This window comes from Leucopleurus acutus, assembly GCF_964270905.1.
Source record: "Leucopleurus acutus genome assembly, chromosome: 16".
NCBI lineage: Eukaryota > Metazoa > Chordata > Mammalia > Artiodactyla > Delphinidae > Leucopleurus > Leucopleurus acutus.
In genome coordinates, this window is record NC_139158.1 from 66,159,281 (window position 1) to 66,183,564 (window position 24,284).

Genomic DNA, 24,284 nt, shown 5'->3' on the forward strand with positions numbered 1-24,284 from the left:
GTTTTTTTATGGCCAGTAAGCTGGTTTTTATACCTTAAAAGCGTTATAAATATTTTAACACACACACAAACACAAAGATGCCACAGAGACCATACGTGGCCCGTGAAACCTAAAATATTTTCTGTCTGACCCTTTTCATAAAATTTGCCAACCTGCCAGCGTGTGCTCTCTAGAGTCTTGGTTTTTTGGTCACTGATTATTTATCTTACTTCACTGTCTGCTCAGCCATTCTGTGTGAGGTTTCTCTGCATATCTAGCTCACCATAGTGCTAGAAACAAAAATCTTACCTCTGTTTTCTACATATTTGTTTCATTTTCTGGCATAGGCAGTCAAGTAATGGTTGGTACCAGTAGTTTATAAAAAATGGATAGGAATAGCAATTGAAAAAAATGTATCAAGCAATATAGAAGACCACCATTATTCTATTTTAGTGGTGGAATGTCTCTTAGCACTGCCATAGCACCAGTGTCCTTTGGCACTGTAGTTTGAGAGCAGCTATGAACTTAGTCATATTGATCTTACTGCCAAATTCATAGAAGTCCTGGACCCTGGAAAGTGATATTATATTTTGGGAGCTAAAAGGAACTTAATCATGTACATAGTAAAGCAAACAAAAATGATCTCATATGTCATTATCCAAATTTTTTACCAGAATAAGTTTATGGTTCACAGTAATTTTTAAAGAATGCCTATCACTTTTTTTCCCTCCTTAATCCCTCAGTCTCTTTTGGCCGGGGAGGGAGTAGACTTTACCTCTTTTACTTGTCCTTCAAATAAGTTTTCCCCAAGGTTTAATCCCTCTTTTCTGCATATTTTCTGCCCCCTCTCAGGGTAATCTTCACATCATAGGTTCAATTACTAACCATAGATATAATTATTCTTATATATTTCCTTCTGTTTTTAATCTCATTCCTGGACTTCAGACCCACAAGTCTAAGCTGAACATCACTGCCATGTCTCACAGGCACCTCAGGTTCAATCTAACTCAACTCTTTTCACTCATAGTCTGTTACTTTGCCTTTCTTATCAGTGTCTCTACCTCTAATGCATTTCCCCTCTTTCTTCTGCTTCTTCCCCCCCTCTCCTCCCCCCATACTGTCCAACCCACTGTGGCAAGTGTGATCTTTCCAATACACAAAATCAGCAGGATTTTTTTTTTTTTTTTTTTTGCTGTACGCAGGGCTCTCACTGTTGTGGCCTCTGCCATTGTGGAGCACAGGCTCCGGACCCACAGGCTCAGCGGCCATGGCTCACGGGCCCAGCCGCTCCGCGGCATGTGGGATCTTCCCGGACCGGGGCACGAACCCGCGTCCCCTGCATCGGCAGGTGGATTCTCAACCACTGCGCCACCATGGAAGCCCAGCAGCCTTCATTTTTTGCTGCTGCCCCTCGTGCTCTTTATATTCTAGCAGTACCATGCACCACTTACCTGAATGTTCCATGCTTACTCATGCCTTTGCATGTGCTACTGTTTCCTTCTGCTTGAAATACCCTTATCGTTTTTGCCTGTCTGGGAAAGACATCCAGTGAAGCTTGGTTCAGGCATCATCTGCTTTGTGAAGCCTCCCTGACTCATAGTCAGCCCTCCTTCCTGCATTCATGTTCTACTTTGTGTACACCTCCATTGTAGTACTTGGCTCTTCATTGTCTGCACGTCTGTCTCCCCTGTGAACTGAGCTCCTCAGAAGCATGAGCTGTGCCTCTCTCTACATCCTCAGCTTAATAACTGGCACCTATTAGATGCCTCATAAATATTATATTTGATGAAAGAGAAAAAAAATTATACTCAGAATGCATGTTCATTACAAAAGTATTTCTGTATAATAAAGAAGAATAAGCTAATTAAAGCAACAAGGGAAACTTCCCACTCCTCACCTTCCCTTCTCATCAGAAGGCTCACCTGGGTAGAGGAGGGAGCAGTAGGTGACTCAGTCATTTCCCACAACCACCCATGTTATAGAGGCCAGCATTCACATTGGTCCTGGCATGATCAACAACCTGATGAACCCAGCCAAGACTAAGATAAACTGCTTGTCCTCGAGTAGAATAAATATTTCAAATAAAGTCAACCCAAGAAAGGCCAAACAGCTATTGATTGCTAAAAGCCTGAACTTGAGCCCAGTGAGTATTCCAACGTTCACCTCCATCCAGCTTGCCTGATCAATATGCAATTACTGCCCCCTTTAAACGTGTCTTACACTGCTTACCTGAAGAAGGGTTTTACTTTTAAGATCTTTTGTTTGTTGAATTTGCTTAGGCAGGGAAAAAAAGAGACTTGGCGAAACCAGCGTCATTTACCTTTAGCATTTCAAACAATTCTGTTATATGTGAAATGTTTGAATGTATGCTGCATGGTAACGGAAGGTGCCCTGTTACATGACTGTAATTCATTTCAAGAGGACTTTTTCTGAGTGACTAAACAGTAAGGATATTGTATTTCAGTTTCCTAATTTCTGCTCACATGGTTATCTGCCCTAGCCATAACCTTTGTAAATTTAAGTTTGTAGAGTAGGGTGCTCAAGTCCAGCTGCAGTGAAAACATATATATTATTTGTCTACTGTCCTTTTAGAATTTCATCTTGGTGCAAAAAATACCCTTCCTATTGAATTTAGAAATTTATTTACCCTGCTCCAGATATTTAAGGTTTCATGTCTCACAAATATGCCTTTCTCACACCACTGCAGTTATTAGAACTCTGTCGTTTTCACTTACGCTCTTGTCATGTTCTCTTATATATGCTTACTGACCCAAAGCTCTGTCACTCCAGTCCCTTCATCACACTACTGCCAGGTTAAGCTTTCTAAAATCTATCTGTGTAGAGTCCTCCTTTTCTTGAACATTTCATGGCTTCTCAATGTCAACAGCATGGAGCCCAGGTTCCCTGGCAGCACATCTAGGGCCTGTCATGACCTGTTCCTGCCCACCTCCCCTTAGTCATCTTCTTAACCGCTGGTCTTTTTTTTTTTTTTGCGGTACGCGGGCCTCTCACTGTTTTGGCCTCTTCCGTTGCGGAGCACAGACTCCGGATGCGCAGACTTAGAGGCCATAGCTCACGGGCCCAGCCGCTCCGCGGCATGTGGGATCCTTCCGGACCAGGGCACGAACCCGTGTCCCCTGCATCGGCAGGCGGACTCTCAACCACTGCGCCACCAGGGAAGCCCAACCCCTGGTCATTGAGAGCTACTTCCAGTTCCCCCAAGTGGCATGTTCTTACGGGCCTCCTATACCTTTGCCCGGTCGCTTACCCACCACTGCCACCAATGTCATGGCTCTCCCTTCTCTGCCTGACAAACACTCATATTTCAGACTCAGTTCAGATGTCACCTTTCATTTGACACCTTCACAGATTTCTCCTTGATAAAGTTAATTATCTCTACCTCTCACCTCCTTGGAGTTAAATTTCCATTGCTTTGGGCTTTTTTTTTTTTTTGCGGTACGCGGGCTTCTCACTGTTGCGGCATCTCCTGTTGCAGAGCACAGGCTCTGGACGCACAGGCTCAGCGGCCATGGCTCACGGGCCCAGTCGCTCCACGGCATGTGGGATCTTCCCAGACCGGGTCACGAACCCATGTCCCCTGCATCAGCAGGCGGACTCTCAACCACTGCGCCACCAGGGAAGCCCCAGCTTTGGGCTTTTGAAATTATTTTTATTTACCTGTTCTTAAATCGGCTAAAGACAGGGAGCTTATAATTCCTAGCAGCTAGTGTAGTGCCTGCCGTATGGAGGCAAGTGCTTAGTAGAAGCCTTTTCTTTTTTTCTGTTAAACTCAGTAGTTGGGTTGAATGTCATTTGTGAGTATCTTGGATTGTTTTGATTGATTTGTTTATTCCCCATAGCAAGGGGAATAAAGGTAGGAATAGTCACAATACATCCTTGATCTTTTGAGGTTGGCACCAAGTAGGATGGCCAACTATCTCAGTTTGCCCAGGACTGAGGGGTTTCCCAGGATGTTGTACTTTCTTTTCAGTGCTAAAAATGGAACAGTCTCAGGTATACCAGCATGGTCTAGCACCAAAGGGCACTGTCAGCAAGCTTTTTATCTACTCTCCTTTCCTCCACTCACTGGGACCCAATCCTGGCTGGCTATTCTGACCCAGGATAGCATGCTTTATCATCATTAACACTTTAATAGTGCATACAAAAATTAACTCAAAATAAATTAAAGATCCAAATGTAAGAACTAAAACTAGTAAACTCTTAGAAGAAAACATAGGTGTCAATCGTCATGACACTGGGTTTGGCAGTGGTTTCCTTTTTTCTGACTGCACAACATGGCTTCCAGGATCTTAGTTCCCCGACCAGTGATTGAACCCAGGCCACTGCAGTGAAAGCACCAAGTCCTAACCACTGGACCACCAGGGAATTCCCTGGCAATTGTTTCTTAGCTATGACACCAAAAGCACAAACAGCAGAAGAAAAATATAAGTTTTGTGCCTCAAAGGGCACTGTCAAGAAAGTGAAAAGATATCGCCTAGAATGGAAGAAAGTATTTACAAATCATTTACCTGTTAAGGGACTTGTATCCAGAATAAAGAACTCATACAACTCAATAATAAAGATAGTTAAGCTAATTTAAAAATGGGCAAAGTATCTGAATAGACATTTTTTCAAAGAGGATATACGAATGGCCAGTAAGTACATGAAAAGGTGCTTGACATCATTAGTTATCAGGGAAATGCAAATTAAAACCAGAGTGAGATACCATTTCACACCCACTAGGGTGGCTAGAACCAAAAAGTCAGATGAAAAAAAAAAAAACAAAAAGTCAGATGATAAGTGTTGATAAAGATGTGGAGAAATCAGAACACTTATATGCTGCCGATGGGAATTTTAAATGATGTAGCCCCACTTTGGAAAAGTCTGATGGTTCCTCAACAGGTTTAAACATAGCGTACCATATTCCCTAGCAGTTTCACTCCTAGGTATACATATACCGAAGAGAAATGAAAACATATATCCATACAAAAACACGTGCATGAATGTTGATAGCAGCATTATTCATAATAGCCAAAAGGTAAAAACACCCCAAATGTCCATGATGGATGAATGGATAGATAAATGGTGACATTTCCATACAGTGGACTATTATTCAAGCATAGAAAAGAATGAACTACTGATACATGCTACAACATAGATGAACCTTGAAAACATTATACTAGGTGAAAGAAGTCAGTCACAAAAGACTAAGTATTGTATGATACCATTTAAATTGAAAAGTCCAGAGTAGGCAAATCCATAGAGACAGAAAGTAGATCAGTGATTGTTTAGGGCTAGGATGGAATGGGGAAGGTAGAGGGATGGTAGCTTAAGGGTAGAGGATCTCTTGTCAGGGTGATGAAAATGTTCTATAGTTGACTATGGTGATGGTGGCACATATCTGTGAATATTCTAAAATTCATTGAATTGTACATTTTAAATGGGTGTGTTGTATGGTATGTGAATTATATCTTGATAAAGCTGTTAAAAAGAAAGAAAAAGGAAGAATAGGTGATCCATAATCCTACCACCTTGAACATGTTGGTATCTTGATCTATTTCTTTCCAGTCTCCTTTAATGCATATATTTTACATAATTGAGATAATGCTTCATACAGAATTTTGAATATTATCTTTTGTGCTTATCATTCTGACCGTAAGAACTTGTTCATTCTACCACATACTCTCCTAATTGTTAACAAAGTGTGTAATATTCCATGTAGATATACTATAATGTAATAATTTTTTTACTGGTGGACATTGTTTTGTTTTTATTTTTTCCGTTGTAATGAGTATTGCAGTAAATACACTTTTTTTTTTTTTTAAGACTAGAACACATTCATGAAAACCTCTTTTGTTCCCAGAGAAAAGAAGATCTCCCGGAGCAGCGCCCTGAAAGTGCTGGACCATGCCATGATTGGACCCGAGGGCACAGACAATTGCCATAAGTTTGTTGATATTCTTGGCTTACGAACCATCTTTCCCCTTTTTATGAAATCTCCCAGGAAGATCAAGAAAGTGGGAACCACTGAGAAGGAGCATGAAGGTAAGGTTCACTGGAGAAGTCAGCCTAATGAAGATACATTAGGAGAAATGGGGGGCAATGAGAACTACTTTGAAAAACTCTGTCATGCAGCTGAGGAGTTGACTCTTAGGCGGAAGTGTGCTACCTTTTTCTTTTTTCTTTGCTTATTTTCTATGCATGGAAAAGCAACCCAGAGACCCCTGATCACTGATGGCCTTTGTTGCACTCGTTCTCTGCTTGTTTGAATCCTAGTGGTTCCATTCCCTTCTGGCCTGTGAATAAGTCTGTGTGTGAAGGTTTTGTTTTCTTCACTATAATTTGTAGCGAGGAGTCTCTCTGATGGAAGACCCTTTTGAAAAGAGTAATGAGGTGGCGACACATGTCACCGCCAGAGTAGTGCTTTCATGTATTTCTGTATTAAAGTGTGATTCAGCCACCATTAGGAATTGCCGAAATAAACTATTTACAGCCCAGGTTCCCCTTTTTATGTTTCTCCTCCCTGATGGTGCATACTCCCAGCAAAATGCCATGAATTGCAGTGCTGTAAGCAGAGTAGTTACTGCTAGGCCATTGTCTTCCTGCTGTTGTCTAGTGGCCTGCTGCATCTCTCTCCCCAGTAAATAGCCGCAGTGCAATCTGGAAGGCCCTGGATTTACGAGCACTGACAGTTCTGTTGGAGGTTAACAGATACTTGCACCAGGGAATTTACATGGTTGGGTGGTTATTTTAAAGTATGGGGAGGGTGCTAAGAGGGGGACGAGGAGGTGGTGTGTGTGAAGGATGAGGACCTGGGCTGATTGGCTGGCTAATTTGGTTGTCTTGTCAGAAGTTAACATCTGTCCCATGGTTTGATTTTTTTTCATCATGATTAGTAGAACGGCATAGGTATCTGCAGGATCTTTTTCATTCCTTACCCTCCTAGGTGAAAGTCTGGGAGTTCCTGTCTATCACTTCTCAAATTGACTTGACTTAGTCTGTACCAACTTGGAGTGGCTAAAGGTGAAGGTGATGCCTTCAGTGGTCACCTCCAGTGATATCTTCTCTGATGAAAGCAGCTCTCCAGAGACAGCAGGAAGTCTGGCAGGGGAAGAACTATGGACTAGAGATGTGAGAACACGTAGAGAGTTCAGTTCACCTCAGACCAGATACTGACCAAACACCAGCTCTGAACATGTTAAGCCTACTGCTGATCTTTTTTCTTTCCTCAATGGAAATTCAGCAAAATGAGGCCATGGGAGAGGGAATGGGTGGTATTGGAGATCGAGGAGATAAAATTTTGGAGACAGTCACTATTCATTGAAAACCTGCCACATTCCTAGTGCTGCTGCATTATATGCTATCTTAGTTGGGCCTTACCCATGAAGTAGATGGTGGTATCCTTGTTTTTTAAGATAAGGAAGTCAGCTAAGAAAGGAACCAAGCTGCGGTTCTACAGCTAAATAGCTGTGTGACTTTAGACCCTTTGCTTAACTTCTCTCAACTGCGTTTTCCTTCCTGCTCTGTAAGATGCGGAAACTAGACTAGTGAATTAGAAGCTCTGATATCTGTACCTTAAGATCCTGAGGCACAGGCCCTAGTTGTCAAGGCTTTGTCCTATAATCCAGGAAACTCCTTGAGGACTGTGGGTGGCTGACCTGCTGGGTTGTATTGAGAGGCTTGATGGTACATTTTGAGCATGCTTGAAGAAAGTGAAGGGAAACAGCCCTTAGCAGGCTCTTGCTCTGTGTGCATGGCGCTGAGAAGAGAAATGACAGATTCAGTGAGGAGCTGTTTTCCTTCTGAAAAATGTGCCTGGTGGCATGCTGGTAGCAGTACATTTGCTTTAGAGTACCCACATTAGGAATTTGATAACATTATATTAGTGAGGGCAGTGGACTGGGAAGACAGCTCCTGGAAGGCACGTTTGGACTGTAATGGCTGGTGAGGATGAGCTCTGCATCCTGAATACAGCGGCACCCAAAGAGTAACCCCCAAGGAGAAAACACAGCCCCGGCCCTTCTCCCACCCCAGCTCCTGCTCCTGGCCACGGTGGTGGGGTGAGGATGGAGGCAGGGCAAAGCAGGGGCACCTTGTGCAAGGTTTCTTTGTCCTGTCTTCTGGGTTGCTCTCCATGTGCTGACCTTTCTGAAGGAAGTAGACCAGGTTTGTGTGGTAAGCTAGAGCACGGTAGCTCAGACCATCAGAAGTATTTGCAAACATGCCCAGCCCCAGGTTTCTACCATGCTCTTGCCTCCATCTGTAACAATTTTCTCTGACCTGTCTGCTCGCCTGCCTTATAGTCATCCTTCAAGTCCTTAGTGTTTGTTTGTTTTTTTTGCAGTACGCAGGCCTCTCACTGTTGTGGCCTCTCCCGTTGCGGAGCACAGGCTCCAGACGCACAGGCCCAGCGGCCATGGCTCACGGGCCCAGCTGCTCCGCGGCATGTGGGATCCTCCTGGACCGGGGCACGAACCCGTGTCCCCTGCATCGGCAGGCGGACTCTCAACCACTGCACCACCAGGGAAGCCCTAGTCCTTAGTTTTGATGTCCCTTTCTCAGGGAAACATAACATGAGCTCCTAGGCTTGAATAGAACCTCCTATTAAGTGGACTCTTGGACCCAGGACTTTGACTTCATAGCCCTTAAGATTATAGAACCAATAGTCTTGTCACCTCTGCGTCCCAGGGCCTAGTCCCGTGCTTGGCATGTGGTAGATACACAGTGTATATTTACTGACTGCATGAATGGATAACTGCTTCCCTAAAAGACTGCTCATTAAAGACAGACATGGATTTGGGGCTCTCCCCAGAACCTTGCAAGGTTGAGTCAATACAGTTGACAGTTGTTGGTCGTACACCTGGGGTGACCAGCTTGTCTGGAAGCAAAACAAGTGGGTTCCTAGCCTTAAGTTTTTCCTTGTCTCATGGGCTTAGAAATTATGGCAGAACTCCTCCCCCCTCCTTTAGAGCTGTGCCTTTAAGAGACATTTTATGGATGGAACTTGCTTATAGGTGAGGCCACCCTATGACAAGCTTCTTTTGGTAATCCAGCAACTCCTAATAAAGGACTATGGGCTGGGAATCAGCTTGCCCATCCAGAACCTCTGGAGGGCTGCCCTGTAAGCTTCCCTTTCTTGTCAGATTCAGGGGCTTGTCACATATCAGGGTTAAGTTCATCCTGGTCCAGTCTCAGCCCCTGTCATCTCTTAGAATCTTCCCCAAACTCCGATGGTAGCAGTATAGCCTGGTGTGGTACAGAATGATCCACTGCTTGTCAACCACGTGATCTTGGGTTAATTCTTAAACTCTCCGAGCCTTACTTGAGCCTTAGGTAAAATGCTAGATCTACCACATAGGGTGGTTGTGAGGGTCAGGTGAGGCGACAGATGTTAACTTAGCATAGACTCTAGAATAGAGTAGGCACTTCAAGAAGTGTAAGTTCTCTCCTCTACTAAATCTGTCTCCAGTTCTGCCCACCCTGACCTTAGTCACACATACCCGTTCTTCTAAGACGTCACTGGGAAGCCAGGCAAAGAGACTGCCTACACCTTGGGTATGGGAGGATTGGGAGAGTGTGGGTTTTATTGGACTGTGGTCTAATCGATCTAATCGCTGTATGATTGCTGCATGAGAATGGGCAAACTCATTCTTGACGGGAATGTCAGGAGTCATGATATGCTAAATAGTGGAGCGGCATAAAAACGTGTTCCTAAAGCCAAGAAAAGAGCTTTGAGAGAGGACAGTCTCTAGATTAAGCTGACTCGAGAGAGGAGGGAAGAAGTAGAAACCACCCTTATAACCTAGAATTGTGGGTAATGTAGTTCTTCTTTTGTGAGTTGGGGTGGAGAAGGAAAAGAATTAAAATTGAAATCCATTCAGTTTTGCATAATAAAACCTTCTGAAATAGATCAGGGGAGGCACTTAGCTTGGGGGATGGGTTAGAAGGAAAAAATTTGCCCTTGGGTGCAATAGCATGATTGGCTGCCTCCTTGGTTTTATAAAGAATAGCACAGTATATATTGTCTCCTTGGAATTAACTGCTTCAGAATATGAGGGAGGAAGAAAAGAGCTGGGATCCAGAAATGGCATTTGACCTTTACTTCTTGTCTCTTTTAAAAATTCTTATTAAAATAGGTCCAATTTTCCTTGTATTGCTTCATTAGGTAGGTGAGTTACTGAGTTTATAGCAGTTCTAGTTAATTGCACTGTTTCAGCATGGTTCCCCTAGAGGCTATTATGAGCTTTAAGGGGGTGAGCTACCAAGCAGTGTGTAGGTGTGTGTGTGCATGCTAGGCATATGCACACATTTAACCTCATCAACAATGACAGCAGTTGATAACAGGTCACTGCTTTAAAGAATACTTTTCTGTCATCTGCAGACAATTGTAGGTGATTCTCGTGGACTCCTCAAGTCAGGAGGTATACAGTTGCCTGGTGCTTCTTGGACTCCTAACTGAGGAATTGCAGACCAGAGCTCCCACCACCTACCAGGCTTAGGAGAGGGAAATAGCAAAACCTTTCCTGCAGTCAGAAAAGAAGGGAGTTTAGCCAACATAAGCAAAAAAGAAATATTTTTAATGTGTCCATGGTGGGCTGTGGTAATGACATGGCATCGTTTGGGGCCAACTTTTACTGGGGCTCCTACTATGTTCAAAATTTAAGACCTAACATGTGACAGGAATAAAACTGAATGCCTGTCCTGGGGGGAGCTGCTCTTTCCCAGTGTTCCGAATCTCTAGATCCTTTGCCTCAGCCTGTCCCTCAAGCATTCATCTTTGTCTGTCTGGATTGGCAGTGTCTTCCCCCAGTTCTTTTTTTTACTCCCCATACTCTCCTTGATCTCATCTACTACCTGTAGCTTTAACCTCTATCTCTTTGCCACTGATTCCCAACTCTTCAGCCTTGTCTCTCGTACAAGCTCTAATTAGCACAACTAATTAACCAGAAGACAACTGCACCGGATACTCAAATTCAGCTCATTCAAAACTTTACTCATTCCTTCATCACCCAAGTCTCTTCTGCTTTTCCTGTCCTGGTAAATGGCACCCAAGGCAGAAATCAACACACCATGCTTAACTCTAATATTCCCCACATGCACAGGACAAGACTTGGGTTGGTGTCTTGGTTCTGCCATTTACTAGCTCTATGACTTTGGAAAAGTAGCTTAACCTCCCTGAGCCTGTATTTCCTCAATTGTAAATTTGGGATAATATTGGAATCTATTTCATAAGGCTGCTATGCGAGGATTAAATGAAATAAAGCAGATCAAATGATTAGCATAGTGCCTGCTTCATTAATATTAGTGGCTGGGTTGAGGATAGATTTCCCTTTTGTGTTCCTCTTCCTTCTACTTTATTGGTAATTTTCGAAGTACCCACAGAAAAAAATCCTTTTTCTCCCTGGATCTGCCATTCATAGGGGTAGACCGTAAACATGCCAGTCTTATGTGGAATGTAAGACAAAAACCTCTCCCATAGAGGATGTACTAGGGATCCCCAGGTCCCCACTTCTCTACATCATGTAAACAGAGAATTCAAAGATTTCGCCCCCTCCTTTTGCATTCCTCAAGCTTAAAAATCCCAAAGAGTTGGCTGTAGTGCTCAGAATAATGAACAAGTGAAGAGTAAGTGGTATTTAATTTTAAGAGTAGCATTAAGCCATCTGCTACCAAGGACCATATGTTAAACAAGGATGGAAATGTCTGGCTGTTGTTTTTTGTCGCTGTCTGAAAACCTTATAACTGAATAGTTCCTGGATCAATTTCTTTTTTCTCCCTCCAGCTGCTTGTCTCATTCCTGACCTCAGATGACAAAATATAAGGATGCTGAAATAAGCAATGTGTTTGGACTTAGGGTTCCTCTCATCAGGCTTGAGGGGATGATTTTGAGTGTTACACATCTGGTTTGCTAACTGGTTCCAGTCATACAAGGATTAACCCACGGGCCTTTCCCAAGTAGAGCACAGCATAGTTGTTTGCCACTGAGGAAGATGGTGAAACAAAGGATGTATTTACCATCCTGGAAAACTGCTCTTCTCTTTTGTGGGAGGAGGTTAGTGGCCAACTCACATTTTATTGAGCATCTGCGAGTATACTGAGGGCTTTACAGGTGTATATACTTTATGAATTAGGCATTTCTATCATTTTTTTTATAGATGAGTCTCAAAGAGTTTGTTAATTACCAAGTACCTTCTAGCAAGTGAGTGACAAAAGAAGAATTTGAGCCTAGGTTTGCTTCTAAAGCTTCTTCTAACACCACGGTGGCTCCAGTGGTCTTCTGGTTGGTATCCAGAGGCAGCACAGTGTAGGGGGAGGAGGATTGTCTTTGTAGGAGACAAACCTGGCTTCAATCCCAGCTCTACCCCCAAAATAGCTGGTGGCCTTAGACAAGTTATTCTTTCTGGACTTTGAATTCCTCTTCAATCAACAAGGCAGATAAAGCCTTTCTCAAATTGTTGTGTGAAGAATAATGATCATGAGCATCCTACATAGTCTCTAGCAAGTGGACATTTAATAAATGGTAAAATAGTTGCTGCATGTCAGCCTCCTTTCAAAAATAGTCATCCTTACCTCTCTCAGTTTTCATGTTTATGTGTAGGGAGCAAAACTCCTTGGCTTTCATGGGTGTGAAGCCCAGTTGTGCACCAGGACTGCATATGTGGAGAGGCTGGGTCATAACAGGAGCTACCAAGAGATGGGACAGCCAGTTTATCATGATGGCCTGCTAATCTGGACCCTCAGTTATAATCCTGATTGTGCTGGTCCTGTCAAAATTCATCACCTTGAGTGAGGTCCTATACCCTTCTATTTCAGTTTGATGCTCTTGCAGAGCGTCTGTTCCTATGGATAAGAGCCCTAAAGGTAGGTCAGTGAGGCTTCATTCATTCTTTCATTAAACAAACCACTAGCCCCTTCTTTGTGCCAGGCTTGGTGTTGTAGATGGAAGGTGAACAAGCTCACAGTGCAGCTAGGGAGACATGGAAACCTGTATTTATATTACAAGGTAAAGTGGTAGAAGAGAGCACGGAGCAGGGGCTCCTAATCTAACCTAGGTGGTGAGAGAACAGGTGGAGGTTAGAAACAACTCCACCTTAGAAATGTGGCTCTTGAGCCAAACCTTAAGTGTGAGTTAGCCACGGGAAGGAATATCAAGTGAAAAAAGCAGCGTGTATAAAATAAAAGGTGGGAGGCACAGACCACAGTGAGCCTCAGACTAGCTGCCCCTCAGAACCATCTGGAAATTCGTTTAAAATGTAGCCTTCTGGGACATGTTCTCAGAGTTTCTGGTTCCACCAGTCTGCATAATGCTGGTGGATATGTAGTTTTATTAAGCTTGCCGTGAGTACCCTCTGAGACCAGTCTGGCACCAGCCCTTGGTAAAAAGAGCATGGAGCCAGAAGATTAGATTAGTTAAGCAGGAGCCAGACCTTGAAGGACCCTGAGGAGCTGTTGTGAGGATTGACTGGGTTAATATATGTACAGTGCTTAGGGCAGTACCTGGCACATGGTAAGCATTCATTAATGTTAATAGTTATTGCTGTTCTTACAGTTATTTTATTGTGTTATAGTAAAAAAGGACTCCCCCAAATTTTTATAGATCATAGGTAGAGTAATAATTTTAATTATTTTGACTATTTCAGCTAATTTAGCACAAACTCAATTTTGATATTGAAGGCCTGGGTGGAAAGGATGAAGGAGAAACATCTATCACGGTTTTTCTTTTGCGTTTTTCATTTTTCCAGGTAGAAACTTAGTTCTTTAGTGGTAGCATTAGCTGAATTCTTGTTTTGGATATAGAGTTTTCCACTGTTACATTTATTATTTTGTCAATATAACTCTGTTAGTTTTCATTTATAATCTTGATTAAGTTTTATAGAAATAGTTTAATGTGCAGTGTATCTCCTTTACAGAAGTAAAACAAATACCAGGAATGTTGAAGCAGCAGTTGAGAAATAGCCAAACCTTTTTAGGTTATTTCTGTAGCATTAGGTGGTGCCAAAATGGGGAAGTAACGTAGGGGCTAGGCAGTAATTAACTGGTTTATTAAACCTGGTTTATAATAACCTGGTTTATTAAAATTCAACACGTAATCTTTACTATGATATGCTTCCTAATGTTACCACTGGGGGCTTTTTTTGTTGAGTACTCTGATAAGCAAAAACCTATCAGGTGAAAGCATTCACTATATCATTTCACCTAATCCTCACAAGAACCCTGTGAGCCATGGATTATTACCTACATTTTACAGGTGAGAACACTGAGGCATGAAGAAGTTGTCGTTTTCCGAAGACACAGCTAGTGCATGGCCTTACTAGGATGTTAAGCTAAGATTTTTCCAAGGTTTCTGAAAATTAAATCATATGCAGTACTCTTCTAATTCTTCTTTTAATCATAAATCAGTGTTGCTTAGTAGTAGTGGGCCTAATTTAAACTGCTTGGTGTCTTTTCGTATTTGATTTAAGTCATCAGTAGTCCTGCACCCAGTACTGCATAAACTCTCTCAATTCCAAACATTTTGCCCTGCCACACTTTGTTCACCTCTTCTTGGCTTCCGACTTTAGGGTGTATCTGTCCACTGATAGTCTACTCTCTTCTCGGTGGCCTCTCAGGCCTGAAGCTCAGCACTGCTTCAGGCTTCAATTTCTGTTCCTAAACATTCCCATCTGCTTACTTTGCAGTTGCTTGCCTTTAAACACTTTACTCAGCACTCTGGCCTATTTTCTCCCTCTGTTGGCCCCCTTGAGAATGAGACATGAATCCATAGTTTTCAACCCTCACTGATGAGTATCAGTTGAAGAGCTTTGACAGAATACCCATGCCTGGGCCCCACCTCCAGGAATTCTGAGCATCGGAACGCCAAACATCTGTATTTTTTAAAAGCTCCAGAGCCTGTTGCTCAGCTAGTGCTGAGACCCACTAGCCAGAATGCTCAGAGCATAAGCCTTGGCAAGCATACTTTTTACTTTCTCTCTGGGCCAAGAGAAGATTGTTGACATGGCGGGTCTTAGGGGAAGCCTTGTTAAAAATATCTTTATTGCTTTTTCTGAGTGTGAATAATTAACCTAATGTAGAAAAGTCAAGCATTGTGGAAAAGAAGGGTGGGAAGGTTAAAATCACCCCCAATCTCACCACCCAGAGTTAATGACTAGAAACATCGTGGACACGCCCATTCAAACATCTGTGTTATGGGTGGGGGTTGGATATATGTGCGTATAATTTTGTATAAGTGGATCCATGGTGTATATGCTGTTTTGTAACCTGCTGCTGTTTTTACTCAGTGTGTCTTGAGCATATTTGACAGGGATGAGTCTTTCAATACAATTAGGAAACTGGACTGTATATTTTTAGAAGGCAGGATAGATTTCAGGTTAAATGATTAGGTTGTAGAGGTGATAGCAGTTTGGAAAGGTAAGCTGTGCTTGGATGGTGATGTTGCCTCTTCCAAGTATTGTTAATGTGCTGGGACTTCAGGATGGTAAGGAAAGGAGGTGTGGACTGAAGGCTAATATGTCTGAGTTCACGTGGTTATAGTATAAGGGAAGTGAAGATGCCTTTCAATTTTTTTTTTAATGTGTGAATATTTTAATGTGTTAGACATGTTGGCATCTAACAGTAGATATAAGGTAGAAGGAGATAAACTGAAAATAAACCTGTATACATTTCACTGCTCATAAAGAATACAGTTACATGTGTGAGATATTTGTTAGTGTCCACGTTCCTGGACTTTTGTGATATTGGATGTGATTTTTATACACAGCAGCTTGCAGGTTGCTGGGGAAGTGCTCTGTGTGTTTAATCATGTTGCAATCTTACTTGTTTGTTTCTCTTATGGTAAGAAAATGTCTTTGGCTTGCTTTTATAGTCAGATTGATTTTGCTTATGGGTGTCCAGATGCTGATGAAATATAATTAGCATAAGAAGGAGGTTGAAAAGATGTTGACTACTCTTTTCTGGTAGCCAAACAAAGGATCCCTAAACAAATTATTCTCAGGTATCAGGTTAAAGTGAAGCATCTCTTTTCTCTTTAAGATTCAGGTTTATTGAAGGATCTATGTGTTGAGCTGGGGAGGTCACCCTGGGGATGCAGTTAGAGAACCTTGCTGTAACCATCATGGGGTGATTTTCTGCAGCTGAGCACCTCTGTTTGCCAGTAGTAGCTTTAAATCCCTTAAGTAGCCTATTAGAAAGGAGCCCTGGGCTGGGTTCAGAAGGTTTGGATTTGTGTTTCTACCATAGGCTCTGTGACTTCGGTAAGTCATTTACTCTCTGAACCTCAGTTTCCCCACCCTTAAAGAGGGAGATAATAATATTTCACAGTGTGTGAGAATTGGATAAGATGGTGTATGGGGAAGTGTTTTTATATACTATAAGATTATGCACACGTACAATATGGTTGTGGTGTGTATTACATTCAGTGTTTTTCCCTTGTCTCTTCTACATTCCTTACAATTGTTTCCTTGTTAACACTTTTCTTCCTTGTCTCTGGCTCCAAAGTAGAAAGCAAATGATGGTTAATTTGTTCCATATTTGCTGCAGGGTTACCATAAAATAAATTAAGCGTATCATTTTGATGATCACTAAAAACATGCCTACAACTTTCTTAAAAGTATCAATTACTAATAAGTCATGTCTCTGTTAAGTATGCCTGCTGGCTGGCAAACTCGTGGGATAACAGTGTTTGCTTTTCTCGTTAGCAGGCTGATTTTCCTGATGATGTGCCAGCCAGTCTGAGGTTACTGTTGACAATGATGGCTGTGGTGGTGTCTCACATTTATTGAGTATTTGCTGGGTTCCAATATATCCATGATGTCATTATCCCTAACATCAGCCCTTTGTGGAGTATCATTAGCCTGGTTTATTACTGAGGAAACAGCCCCCAAGAAGTTAAGCACTTTCTCAAATCGTGCACAGATTAAATTAATGTCTGCTGGAACCTAAAGCCTATGTTCTTGATCCTATGCTTTAGTCTCTTAAAGAGACAACTGAAAACCAGAGTTAAATGACTTTTAATCATCACCAAAGCAACCTTTAGTTATTTCTAGAAATAAAACAGGAAATTTTATAATACTGGCAAGGCAGGGCAGAAAAGCTCTATTACCAAGTTTTTTTGTATTATGTAAGATGTGAATTTGGCGGGGGGGGCATATTTGTAATGTGGGATGTGAACATTTTTTATAACATCAACCTAAATTTTTGAAATAATCTTGTTATAAAGTTTTTTCTATATGTTTTATACTAAGTTAGATGTGTTTTTCTAAGCTGTAAGCTTTGCATAGTTCTTAATAGTGTAGGGGGAAAATCGTATAGAACATGCAGACTGGAGTTCAAATCCCAGCTTATACCAGTTGTGTAACTAAATTAGGTGTTCTGAGACTCAGTTTCCAACGTGAAGGTGAGGGTGGTTTCTGCATACCAACAAATAGTTCTCGAACACCAGCAGGCTGTCTTAGAATTCAGTACAATTCTGACATTATAGACCTGGAGAAAGGAGCATTTTCCACAGGTTGAGGGCTCAGTCCTACAACTGCCCCACTCCCACTCCTTTTGGACACCATTCGAAAGCCCAGGTTGTTATCAGTACTTCTGATCAATTAATTGGTTATAAACCAGAAGTTTCCAAGACCTGCTCCTTGGGTTCTGTGCAGCTCACAGAACTCAGAGAAACATTTTACTTACCGGTATATTATAAAAAGATATAACTCAGGAACAGCCAAATGTAAGATATGAATAGGGCAAGGCATGAGGATAGGGTGCAGAACCTCCATGCCCCCCCTGTAGGCATGCCGCTCTCCCAGCACCTCGATAGCTCTCCACACCCCATCCTTCTGGGGATTTTATGGAGCCTTCATTACATAAGCGTGATTGATTAAATCATTGGCCATTAGTGATTGATTCGATCTATTAGCCCCTCTCCCCTCCCAGATCTGGGGTTGGGACTGAAAGTTGCAATCCTCCAATCACTCTAATCTCTTGGTTGGTTCTCCTAGCAACATAACATTAACATAACAAGAGACACCGTTGTAGCTTTCATCACTTAGAAAATTCCAAGGGTTTTAGGAGCTCTTTGCCAGAAATGGGGACAAGGACCAAATATAATAGTTCTCATTATAAATCACAATATCACATTAGGCACATTAATTAACTTCATTGATCTCAGATATACTGCATCTTCAACAGTGCTTCTCAGTGTTTATATTGCCAACAGATTACCTGGGGATCTTTTAAAAACACAGTCTGCTCCAGTAGGTCTAGGGTGAGGCCTGAAGTTGTGTGTTGATAACCAGCCCCAGGTGGTGCCGCTGCTGCTGGTCCTCTGACCACACTGAGTAGCAGGGATCTATAAAACTGACAGGGACAGGGTGAAGGGACAAAGGAGGTGATTAAATAGTTAATCCCACTAGGGGACTGTAAGTAGAGAAAAAGTATAGGAGACCCCTTGATCACTCAAGAAAGCAGGTTTGCTTAGCAACAAAACCGTGCAACAGAAGCATGAGACGTGCCCTGAAGCAATAAAACAGTGGTGGAAGGAGACCCACATCTTGCCCAGTGAGCTCAGTAAGTTATCTCTCAGATTCATTGTGGCATATAGTAGGTGCTTAACAAATGTTAGCCCTCTTCCCTTCTCCTTCCAACATGGCCTTTATTTAAGAAGTAATTCTGGAAATGTGTATTCCCAGCATGTCTTATCTCTGTCAAAGTTCCAGGCTACAGAAGACATTTTGCAAGTAGTAAATTCAGGATTAAGCTTTAAAATGAGAGGTGCCCACATCTGAGCATAGCTTGATGACTTAGGAGGTCATCTTGAGGTGTTTGCCCAGAACTAGGAGTCATTTAGGAAGTCTGTGAAAACCTTTGTAAGGTGGCCTTTCAAAGAAATCCTCGACTGACGTCTTCCATGAGTTCATTCACTCTAGTTTTCTTCAGCCATTATTTGTTGAATACCTAATGGTGCCAGAAAGGAAGAGTGCCTTTCTGATTATTACTGTACTTATTCATGTCATGCTGGAGAATAAAATCTCAGTTTTCCAATCCCTGTGCCAACATGTGTGCTACTATCTTACACACAGTTTCCAGGAGCTACCAGGGTGAGGTCAGAGGCTTTCCAGGAGCAGGAAGACATCCTGTAGTCCTCGTGGGGGTGTCTCACTGAGCAAGGGAAAGCACGAAGCCAGGCTGAGGGGAGTTCTGGGATACCACTGCCAGCAGGGACAGTGATGATGAAGCAGGCTGGGGAATTCTTTCTTTGGGAATGCATCTTGGATTCCACAGTGGTAAACAAGTAGGATTTGTTTCAGAGAAATTACTTCAAAGTCAGTTTTTTCCAGAAACCATCTGCTTTGTATAAAGCAAGCGACATTGACATTCAATTTATAGCTATGTTCAAAATGGGCTCCCTGCTTATTTTTTACAGCTCAGTTTTCTAAGAAGTACCCCAGAAATTTGGGTGCTAGTAAATTTAGTTTACCACTAAAAAGGCAGATTTGGGGCAGTGGAGTGAAAACTGGTCAGATCAGCCTCTGGCTCTTACTAGCTCTGAGAACTTGGATAAAACATACAACCTCTCTGGGCCTTACTTTTTCTCATCTGTAAAATGGGGAGAATAGTTCACTCCAAGTGTGGTCATGAACATAGAATGAGAAAGAGTATGTGAAGCACCTAGCCCAGTAACCTGGCATGTAACACTAATAAATGGTTTTTTTCCTCTTAAGAAAGACCCATTGGGGAGTTCCCTTGTGGCCTAGTGGTTAGGACTTCGGGTTTCACTGCCGTGGCCCGGGTTAAGTCCCTGGTTCGGGAACTGAGATCCCACAAGCTGAGCAGGCAAAAAAGAAGAGAGAGAGAGAGAGAAAGGAAGGAAGGGAGGGAAGGAAGGAAGAAAGGAAGGAAGGGAGGGAGGGAAGGAGGGAGGAAGACCCGTCGGGAAAGGCACGTAAATCTCTCAGACCCTTAGTTCTTTATTTGTACAACTGTAAAATGGTTGCACTGAGTATATGGAAAAATTAGCTTGTGAGAAAATGATGATGGCAAAGTACTCCATATATCTGCTAATTGTTGATTATATCTTGTTCGTAAAACACAATATGGACTCTGTCTTCCCAGATGCCGTGCGTTTTTTAGGATTAGCCAGGTTCCTTTATCTCCTCCCTATTATGAGTCTAATACGTGTTAGAATATGATCCTGAAGCAAGTTCGCAGAGATGACTGCGTGTTTTCCCGGTAGTTTTTGTGTGTGCAAGATTATAGAATGGTTTAGTTCGTTAGTCTCACAATGGAAATGAAAGAACTGTGTTAGTGCAGCACTGAAATTCTTTCTGTACTTTCACTGCTGTATTACTGGCTGATGGAAAAAGGGTTAAGAAGTCAGACTTCAAGAAAATGAACATAAGGCCACCTTGGGTCTGCGAGCAGGTTTTTCTGGTTTCTCTGGAAATCAGCGAAGCCCTGGAGTCTGGAGGAAGAGTGTGTGGAGCCCAACAGTTGGTGAGGCTGCAGCAGCTTAAAAGAGCACTTTACTGCTAAATGTGGGAAGAATAGGAGTTGGAGCGGTGGCTGTTTGAAGAGTGCAAAGGCAGGACTGGTGAATAAGATGAAAGTCGTGCAGAGGTAGGTTTAGATCATTCCCTGAAGGCCCTGGAAACAGGTTTTTCTTTCTTTCTTTTTTGTTCCCCCTAAACTGAATTTCTGATCTGAAGCAGGCATCCAGGGATGGCTTTCAGAGGAGTGTGAAAATACCTCCCTTGCTTTGGGGCTGTGATGATCAGCTCTCCTGAGCCAAGGCAGGTTGATACTTGGAAAGTGGGAAATTGGAATAGCGAAGAAATCACTGAGGAAGGGGAGAATGTGGGAGAATTCTGGCACTTAGGTTTAACCTCAAGTATATCCAAATCCATGTTATGACAGGGTTCTGCTGTGCTTTCCTAACCTTTTTAGGCTTATTTGAGAATACAGTAAGCTAACCATTGAAAAGGACTCTTTAAAAAAATAAAAGCCACATTACAAATACTCATAGTGATTGTCTCATTTTAGGATCTAAAGATTTTTTAATGTTTTTTGTAGGGCGTGGGTGGGGAGAGGAGTGGTAACTGTATAATTTACCTTTTAAACCTGAAAGAGCTTCTAGGCCACAGAGTCAGTTTAATTTAGATGAAATACTCCTAAGTGATGTGCTAAAGGAAAGTAAACTCTAACCAGCCACACCTGACATTCAGGTGGCTTCATCAGGGGGGCTCACTAAAGGACTCAGGCTGGTGAGTCAGAAACCACGCATCTGAGCCGTCTCATACCAGTTCTTCAAAATACTGCTGGGTGTGAGTACTGCTTATGTGAGTATTGCTGGGAATGCAGAGAGGAAACAAAGGTGCTGAAACTCCAGGCATGCGTTTCTGCCATTACAAGGATGAGGGTTAACTTTTTTAATTAAAAAAAAAAAAAAAGTTGTATCAGTCCTTCCAGCCAGGTTCTCCAGAATATAATGGAAAAGTGTCCTGAGGAGATCCTTCAAGACAGATGAAAAGAGGGGAATGTACCTTTCACCAGCAGTTACTCCTGGTTCTAGGATTTTCCCCACTGGGATGTGTGGCTGGTTCCAAAAATGAGTAAGACTGCACACTCAGCTTTCTTGGGGTAAATACCTGACTCTCAGGATGCAGTCTGTCTTTGGACTTCCTGGAAAAGAACTTACTGAATTAGTATATCAGTTAGGAATTGCAGTTGGTTGCTAGTAACAGAGACTCGAAATCACAGTGGTTTAAACAAAATAGAACACATTGAGGTTTATTTCTGTCTCATGTAAAGTCGGCCCAGAGGTCAGCAGGACTGGACTGGCACTTTCACAGTGTCAGCCCGAGCCCAGCTTCCTTCTGTCATTCTCTTCCTTATCACAGGGCCAGGGATGTTTGCTTGCTTGTTAATGTGCCCCAGGCACCTATAAAATGCCTGGCTTCCATTTTCAGGATTGCCTCATGGTCTTAGATGGTTCCTAGAGTTTTAGTTACTATGTCTACATTCGAATCCATAGAAGAGCAAAAGGGGAAGGGAGCAGGGCAAAAGGGGTCATGGCCGTTCCTGGAAGTCCCAAATACCAGTTCATCTTAAGTCTTGACCCAAAGTTAGTCACACAGTCATACCTAGCTATAAGGGAAGTGGTGGTTTGTTTGTTATTGTTTGGTTTTTTAAGCTGGGCATATTACCAAGTAAATATAGGTTCTATTAGTAAGAAATAAGAAGAGAAATTGGGTAGGTAGCTGGCAGTCTCTACCAGTCAGGATGCTGCCACTTGGTATAGAACACCTTTCTTGGGCAGAGCTTGTCTAGGCCATCTCAGAGTGGTACTCCCCAGAACCAGTATCATTCCCCAATCCACACTGCCTCTGCTGGAGTGATAGGGTTGGTTTCACTGACAAAGCACCTTGTAGGAGCCATAGAAAACTACAGATTGGAATCATTTTCCAAGGAGACAGTTGCGTACGCACGTGGCAGACACTTAGAGTTCCATGGACCTCTTCTTCAGCCCATCTAAGATATGGGCCTTCCCTGATATATGAACATTAGACTTCTAGGGAACTTCATGCTTTCAGCTCAAGCCCTGAGTTGGGAGAATTAGATGCCACATCCCTCTGTTTTTGTTTTTGTTTCACTCTGAGTTCTTGGAGGATAATTGTGTAGCAGAAAGAAGCATTTCTTGGGCATACATAGCCCTTTCTTGCTGTAAGGCCCATTTTCCCACAGATTCAAATCCGTAAATTAGTTAAGCTAGCACTTAAACACTTTCTTAAATCCATAGTGCTACTGGAACTCTGAAAGGAAGGAAAGAAATTCCATGGGGAAGTGGAACTAAATTTTTAAAAAGCAACACCTGTCATATTGCTTTGTACCCAGTAGATGCTTAGACACTTTGTAGAATCTCACTGCAACTGAAAAATGAGAATACTGAATTAATTTTGGCTGTATTTCAGGTTAAATGGGTTTCAGTGGGCCTGTTTCAATGGAAAATGCATTCAAAATTGCAAACAACAAACATACTAAAAACTACTTTTTGGAAAAATGGCCTTCAGGAGTCTCATCATTTGTATTCCAAGTTCACATCTCGCTTACCACGCTGTTTAGTTAGGATGTCAAATTCAGTATTAGTTGAATGTCTGGCACAAGGCTAGACACTGAGGTGTGTCAGTGAATAAGATGGACCATGCCTTGGAGGAGCTTACCATCTGTTGGGGAGGTTCACATAGCAAAAGCAGTTTCAGTACTGCGTCATCAGTACTCATAGGGCCAGCAGTGTAGGAGAGTTTATGGGAGCTCCCCACAGCCTTCCAGGCGTCAGGTATTTTGAAAACTTTTATCAAATGAAACTATCTCATGATTTTATTTGTATTACTACTGAGGCTGAATGCTTTTTTAATATGCTTATTGGGTATTTTTTAACTCTTGAGGAAAATAATCAAGTTTTATTATAGTGGAACTAATGAGGTTACTTTCTAATTAGCTGTGAAACCCTGGGAGGCAAAGTTCTTTTCCTAGCTGAGTCTCTAGTCTCTTATCTGTAAAATGGGGAGGATAATAAACACGGTTCAGAGGATTGTTGTGAGAATTAAATAAAGTAATACATGCAGAGCACACATAGGCACATAATAGGTTTACAATAAATTTTGCCTCTTTATGTCCCCAGTCTCTAGCCCAGTGCCTGCCAGAGTTCAGTAAATGTTTGTGAAGAATAGGAATATATGTATTTTGTGTATGTGTTAAAAGGGACTATATATAGATGCTTAACACAGATCCATCTGTCTTGAAAAGAGTGTTTGACTTGCATCAATATTCACCTGGAGTGGCTGAGTGCACATGCATGACTCTTCTTGGGTTACCACATCCCCTGCTAGGCAGATGTCCATTATAATGAAATGTAAAAAGGGAAAAAATAATAATAAAGGCAGAGCAGTGTGATGTTATGGCTTTATTTGACAGGGCCTCCTGCTGCGTCAGCTGCCAGTGCCAGGCATGGAACAGATTAATCTGTATTCCAACACACCAGTGCTGAAGTCAAGATCGATCTAATTAGGGTATTTTAAACATCCCGTTTGCATCTAGAGTCTTACCAGAAAGCAGGATGTCTCTCCATCTGGGGGAGCTCAGGGGGAGGTGGGCAGCAAGGTTCAGCAATAAAACAGAGATGGCTTTCATTTTAGAAATGAGGGAAGATCACTTCTGTGTGATTTCATTAAAACAAAAGAGCTAATGGCCTTAAACAAAGGCAGCTCTTCAGCATGGCCTTGAATTTTAAAGTGGCCCTGCAAGATCTTGCCATGACATGG

At 42.3% G+C, this 24,284-nt stretch overlaps 1 protein-coding gene across 2 annotated transcripts in view; it reads left to right on the forward strand.

Annotated features, from left to right (window-relative positions):
* The window catches only part of CTNNBL1 (catenin beta like 1), a 169,881-nt gene that overhangs the window by 101,725 nt on the left and 43,872 nt on the right, over positions 1–24,284 (forward strand). For both annotated transcript variants that reach the window (XM_082856362.1, XM_082856363.1), the window contains one exon: positions 5,843–6,024. In XM_082856362.1, the coding sequence (XP_082712488.1) occupies positions 5,843–6,024 (182 nt within the window). The remainder of the gene's footprint in view (positions 1–5,842; positions 6,025–24,284) is intronic.